Source organism: Solanum stenotomum, chromosome 1 (genome assembly GCF_019186545.1).
Source record: "Solanum stenotomum isolate F172 chromosome 1, ASM1918654v1, whole genome shotgun sequence".
NCBI lineage: Eukaryota > Viridiplantae > Streptophyta > Magnoliopsida > Solanales > Solanaceae > Solanum > Solanum stenotomum.
The window spans coordinates 94997036-95003854 of record NC_064282.1 but is presented as its reverse complement, the minus strand read 5'-3'; the positions used below and the strand labels follow the sequence as shown (position 1 = coordinate 95003854).

The 6819-nt window shown below is 36.6% G+C and overlaps 1 protein-coding gene across 1 annotated transcript; it reads left to right on the top strand.

Moving 5' to 3' along the window:
• Positions 1-389: 389 nt before the first annotated feature.
• LOC125847629 (signal peptide peptidase-like) lies at positions 390-6480 on the top strand. Its single transcript, XM_049527271.1, has 12 exons — positions 390-504; positions 946-1044; positions 2455-2570; positions 2658-2809; positions 2921-3006; positions 3332-3459; positions 4305-4355; positions 4854-4940; positions 5053-5122; positions 5276-5412; positions 5529-5606; positions 6232-6480. The coding sequence occupies exons 2-12, from the start codon at positions 1005-1007 to the stop codon at positions 6304-6306; spliced, it is 1020 nt and encodes a 339-aa protein (XP_049383228.1). The 5' UTR covers positions 390-504; positions 946-1004; the 3' UTR covers positions 6307-6480.
• The last annotated feature ends 339 nt before the right edge of the window (positions 6481-6819 follow it).

Here is a 6819-nt window from a genome sequence, read left to right as displayed (position 1 = left end):
TTTTTACGCATATTTTTAAGTATTTATCGAGTAGTTAACCACAGAAAACATATAATCTTCTCTAATATTATACATGATGCTCAATTGAAACATGCTTAAAATTTGACGATAGTGCATATAATTAAAGAATATCAGATGTTTTAAGCGGTTAACTTTTTTACACAATCAATACTAGAGAATAACCGTAAAAGTTTCAAAGTATAATTCAAGTGTCTAAGGAATGAAATTTACCATAAATTTGGAAAGAGTTCCACGTGGCATAATTTCTCAAGAGGTTGACGTGGCGATATCCTATTGGATGAAACAACCCATCTCAACGTGCTTCTCCCAATGACTATATTTTGACCCAAACCTTAAAACCCTATTTTGATTTATTATTTTTTTCCAAATATATATAAATAAAAGGAAAAAAAATCCAAAAAGGTTACAAAAATTCTCTCTTGTTGAAAAATCTCATCTTGATCTGTCTACTCGGAGATCAGCAATTTTACTTCTGTTTGTAAGGTAAAAATGAATTAAAAACCTTATGATATATGTGTTTTGACTTAATGTTTTGATTTGGGGTTCTTTGTTTTTCCCAAAAAAACAATCTTTTATGCTTTTTATAGGATTGGGTTTTTGTTGAGAATTTGGATTTTTTGAAATATTCAATTAATTGTTTTTTTTATGTGTGTTAGTGGTAAATTCATGTAGTCAAGAGATTTGGGGTTCTTTTTTTTTTTTTTTCTCCCAATTGATTTGTTTGTATGTTAAGAGGCAAATTTATTTATATCCCAGAATTGGGTTTTTGTTGAAATGTGTAGAAAGACAGAATCTTGATAAATTTGGTGAGAAATATTGCTAAAGATTGCATCTTTTTTTTTTTTTAACATTAACGTTTTAGGATCTGAAAAGATGTAATGTTGATTATTGTTACTGATACTTTTTTTTTGGGGCTTGTTGCAGCTTATCTCTGTTGCTGTGGGAAGAAAACCAAGTGTTTTCTGAGTTAGTAGTCTGTGAGGATGATGAATAGTGAACGATTAGCAAATGTTGCTTTAGCAGGTTTGGTTTCCCTGTTCGATTTAATTCATGCACGTTTCTTATGGTAGCTGGATTACATAGTAAAATGAGTTTATCTTGTGCAATTCAATTCATGAATGTTTCTTTTGGTAATTTATAGTATAGTGAGTTTGATTTGTTTTGTGATAACTTGGAATTTGGAAATGAGGAATCCATATGCAGGATATGAGATGAGCAACAGTGTCGATTGAGATTATCTTGATAAATCTTTAGAACTTGTGATTCTTAAGTTTCTTCTTTGATTATGAAGAATGGATTTATGAGTGTTTGGACATGTATCCTTTAGATTTGTGGTGAAAATAGATGCTACAACTGTATATGTATGATTCTTTTGTGTTTGTTATTGCTATTATATTTTTCTCACTTCAGATGTGTTGTAAAACAGAACAGTTCCTTTATTCCTCTGCTTTACTTTTATCCCTTATGCTTGTCAAAGTTAAGACCAAATATCCTACTCTATAGCTGCCATAATATTTTGTTGCTCATTGTAAGAGATCAAACCTCTGGAAATTCTCATTGGCTTCACATTAGTGTCTTTCTTAAGTTTGATGATTTTAATACAATGTTCGATCAAATGGTGTGATGATTTGGGCCCACAGGCATCATTTTATGTATTTATGCTTCTGAAGTAGGCATTGGCTTATTTTCAAGGGGCCTATGGGACCTTCCTTGTTACTCTTGAACTTCAATGCATGTCCAGCAAAATGTACTTTGCTAGGTTAACTGGTGTTTGGCCCTTGCTGATGCCAACTAGTTTGGGTATAAGGCCTAGTTGATTGATTGATTGATATGCTGCTGTTTAGCACCCTCCCTAGTTGGCCATTTCCCTTCAAATATCACAATCTTTTGTGGATTCTTGTTGTTGGTGTTCTCTGCAATCGACTTTCCTTGTTAGTTTTGACCTGTTGGAATTGGGGGATTAGCTGATAGCCTGATAATCTTAGCTAGGTACTTTCATCAAGTCAGTTAGAGTACATGCTGATATAGTGTTGTGATGGCTGTTCAAACGTTTCCTCTCGTTCTGTTGCCTGTTGGGTGTCGCTCATTACCTAGTTTCCGGTATTTTAATAGGTCCAACTTTGTGGGTGTACATTGATGAATTTGTATTGAAGGGGCTTTAAGATTTTTCCTTAGTGTTGGATGCTTCGATCAATCAAATAGCCTCCTGTTAGGACAGTTCAGTCAACACACCTTAGGGAGCTCTATTGCTGTTGTCCCTTTTCATTTTTTCTCTCCTTTCCCCAATGCATCATCTTTATGATTAGAAAAAGTTTCTGGTTGTGTGTGGTCTGTGGAGAGGAGAAAAGGCTGCTGGTTATTCCATATCTCTTTCTAGATTTTATGTTTTTGAATTACCTTGAGAACTCTTGTTTTTTTGGTTGTGAATTTCAGGTTTGAGTTTGGCCCCACTAGTTGTGAATGTGGACCCAAATTTAAATGTCGTGCTAACGGCTTGTCTGACTGTTTTTGTGGGCTGCTACCGTTCTGTTAAGCCAACTCCACCTTCGGTATGTTCCCGGACTCTTAAGTTGCAGTCTCACTTTTATTTGTTATCTGTTTTGATGCTTCTTAAACTTTTCTGTTCTACTTTGCAGGAGACAATGTCTAAGGAACATGCAATGAGATTCCCCTTGGTTGGAAGTGCAATGCTCTTGTCGTTGTTCTTGCTTTTTAAGTTCCTCTCAAAAGACCTGGTTAATGCTGTATTGACGTGCTACTTTTTTGTACTTGGCATTGCTGCTTTTTCGTATGTTCTTTCCGTATGGATCATTCTACTATGCTTAATATATTCTTATGCAATTTTCTAAGTAGTTTCGTTATATGTTTTAATATCATCCCTTTCTTTGAGGCTTTGCAGTGCAACACTGTTACCTTCTATCAAACGATTCTTGCCGGAAAAGTGGAATGAAGATCTCGTAATATGGCACTTCCCATATTTCCGCTGTATGGACCACCTCTTTTTTTTTTCTTTTTAAATGAAGTAATATGATTTCATTGATAGCACCAGATGCATAGACAAAAATAATGGACCGCCTCTTTTTCTCTAGTGAAATACTAGTTGGTGACCGGCTTTTTTTCCCCGAAAGATTCGGAATCTTGCTTTGCTCACTATGGATTTTCTTCTTCCCCCCACCCTTGTAAATCATTAATTAATGGCATTTCCCTACATACCACACTGGGTGGTACACCTTCACGTCTTTGACTGGAATTTGTTGGTTTTCTGCCTTCTCTTTTCTCTGGAGATGATGTTTATTTGTTTCTTTCTCAGCTTTGGAGTTTGAGTTCACAAGGTCCCAGATTGTTGCTGCAATTCCTGGAACCATGTTCTGTGTATGGTATGCTAAACAGAAGCATTGGCTGGCTAACAATGTATTGGGCCTTGCATTTTCTATTCAGGTTTGTCTGCACAACTAGCGTAGTTACATTATCTGTTGCTTTAAGATCCTGAAACAACCTTCTGGCATCATCTTTTCTCCTTCTGCTGGTTGGACACTGAATTGAATGTTTGTTTCTGTTAACAAAGCTTGTCACATTGTTCTTTCTGAAAGAAAAAAAGCTTGTCACACTGTTGCAGCCAGTTATGTTACTATAGTGTGTCTCTCTCTCTGTCTGATGAACTGTAGATCTTGTTTTGCTTATTTGAAGTTGAAATAGTGATTTTTGATTGATCTGGCTTCATTTTATGCATAAGATTTTCTTAGAGTTAGCACCCAAGGGTGTGGCCTAGTGGTCAATGAAGTGGGTGAGACCTATGAGGTCTCAGGTTCAAATCCCTCCAAAGACAAAAAAATATGCTAGCATCAATCATTTCTCTAGGATCAGGTTCGTGACATGAATGTGCACTCTCTCTGTCTCTCTGTTTCTCTCTCTGTCTCCATTTGATGTCTGTGAACTATCGAAATCCAATTAGTTTAGCCCACTCCTTTTGATTTTTACTTCAAGATACGTCATATAGATTGGTAGTTCAACGTATATTCATTACTACAGTTCACCTGTCTATGAGTCCTTTATTTCCAAAAGTGTCCTTGATATCCTTTGAAGAAACTCATAGCCCATAGGTCTACATAGCTTATAGCTACCATTTGGATCCGCAATGGCACATCCTGGCTTACTTTCTCCACTGAATATTGATGTCTGCCAGTTTATAGTTAGATAAAAAGTTCAAGGTGGCCATGCCACTACTTTCCTTGTATAACTGAAGTATTGAATGATGGACTTTGTTTTGCTGTTTAAACTTGCAGGGGATTGAAATGCTTTCACTTGGATCATTTAAGACTGGTGCCATACTATTGGTAAGGAGAGAGGTTTTACTTTAATATGTACTCCCCCATCTCAAATTAAGTGTCACTTTAGCAAAAATCACGTCCATTAAGAAAAATAAATACAATGTGTAGTTATTCCTTGATTTTATAAATGTTTCTTGAGAATTGGACACTTTAAGAAGAAGGGTATAGTTGAAAAAAACACACAATTTTTTTGGTCTTGAATTCCTAAGAGGATGCTTACTTTGGGACTGAAGGAGTAATAATTTGTTGTGCATAGTTCAGAGGTGTCATTCTGTTTATTCCTATTGGGCTCAAACTGCACAACTAAATAGGTGAAGTGGAACCTTTAATGAGTCATCTCCTAAATGTGCATTACATAAACACATCCTTTTTCCCGTGTACAATACATAGTGGATCAAGAAATAAATAAAGTTTCCTTAGGTTTATGTGACATTAGTTCTGGGACTTTCTCTATGCATCAAATTACCGTCTTTGTGCTGAATGAATCCTTGTTCTTAACTGCAGGCTGGACTTTTTGTATATGACATCTTCTGGGTCTTTTTTACCCCAGTGATGGTTAGTGTTGCTAAGTCTTTTGATGCTCCTATCAAGGTGCGTATAGTGATTTTCTTCATCTAGCTTTTCTTCCAATTTGTCAATGCTGACCTTTTTCGACCTTTTTTTCTGTGTGTAATTAGAATTTGCTTTTCGTTTCCTTTTGCAGCTTTTGTTCCCCACTTCGGATTTGAAACGTCCCTTTTCAATGTTGGGTCTCGGAGATATTGTAATTCCTGGTATAACATCCTTCTTACCATAAAGACCCGTTGCTTTTAAGTGACCTGTCTACAAAAGCCAATATATGAATTTGCGATGGACCTTATCCACCGCTGAACTTACCTCCCATTATTTAGTTTTTGTCATAAACTAGTAATTATCCTGTTGTTCAGGCATTTTTGTGGCTTTGGCACTCCGCTTTGATGTCTCCAGAGGGAAGGGGCCTCAATACTTTAAAAGTGCATTTTCGGGATATGCAGTTGGTGTGATTTCAACCATTATTGTGATGAACTGGTTTCAAGCTGCACAGGTTGGTGTCCCAGAAAAGCTTGTTTCTTTTATTCTGTAGCGGGACTACAGTGCCCTTGTTTTTCAACCTTCTCGATATTCTCTAACCTTGCACTTTGCTTACTCCTTTTGTTCCAGCCCGCGTTGTTGTATATTGTTCCAGCTGTAATTGGATTTTTGGCCGTGCACTGCATTTGGAATGGGGATGTGAAGCAGGTAAACTTTTCTTTTAATAATTTAATCTATAACTTCCTCGCTCATTTGCGTCTGTCTTACTGTATATGGGCCTTGAATGTTTGTTTACTCTTTTTACTCTAAATTGTTGTGTATTCACAAGGGATTATCAGTATTCAGTACTCAGTGTTTCGGTCAAAAAATATAATAGTACGTCATTTTAGGCGAAGCATGTCTTGTCGGTCAATTTCTCCTAGTGACATCGTCTAGGATTAGGTAAGTAGTAGGGATTGTCATAATTGTGCAGTTTCTCCTCTCATTTTTTACGTCTTTTGATAAAGGTAGTGTCCGAGGAAACTTGAGCACACCTCATTTCTGTCATGTACCTGCTGTCTCCCACTGGCACATGTGCTGAATAAGTTTGCCAGGCAGTGCCTCCTCTAGGATTTGAACTCTGTTTCCCCACGGTTTTCATCCCATTTCATTGACTGCTACTACGCCATGATGTGGCCTCCTCTCATATACATGCCTTTAAGCAAAGACTAATCTCTAATCTTGTTTTATTTCCTCCTCATAAGAGCAACACTAGATGGGGATTTTCTAAACCTTTATAACATTACATTTTTCATTCAAGCTGAACTGTGTTCTTGGTTTTTTGATTGAACAGTTGTTGGAGTTCGATGAATCGAAAACACAGAGCACTGAAGAAGTCGCCGCGGAAGAGAGCAAGAAAGTGGAGTGAGGCTTTAAGAAGAGTTACAGTAGGATATATGACCTTCCAACTGGAGATATTGTTGGTTAGGAAAAAAGACTTTTTTTGTTTTGTACTTAGATTATTGTTAGTGAAATATTGATGAGATTGGCTTCATATGTTATTTACCCAAAAATTAACATTTCAATTGTCAATCTTAATATTCCCCCTACTCCATGAGATTTGAAGTGGTTAATCTTTGCAATGATGAGGTAGTGATTACAAATTTATGACCTTTAATCACTATACCTTGTGGTGTTTTTAGTCATGGAAGATGTTGGTACGTAAGGTCTGTGTACATCTTGTTCTCTCCTAATTCCACGTGTTACTGAGTATGTTATTGTTGTTGGTCCGGGATCTTCAGCCCTTTCCCGAATTGGTACCAACAACAACAACATTCCCAGTGAAATTCCACTAAATGAGGTCTAAGGAGGGTAGAGTGTGTGCAAACTTTACTACTATCCGAATTGGTCCATACAACAACATACCCAGTGAAATATTACT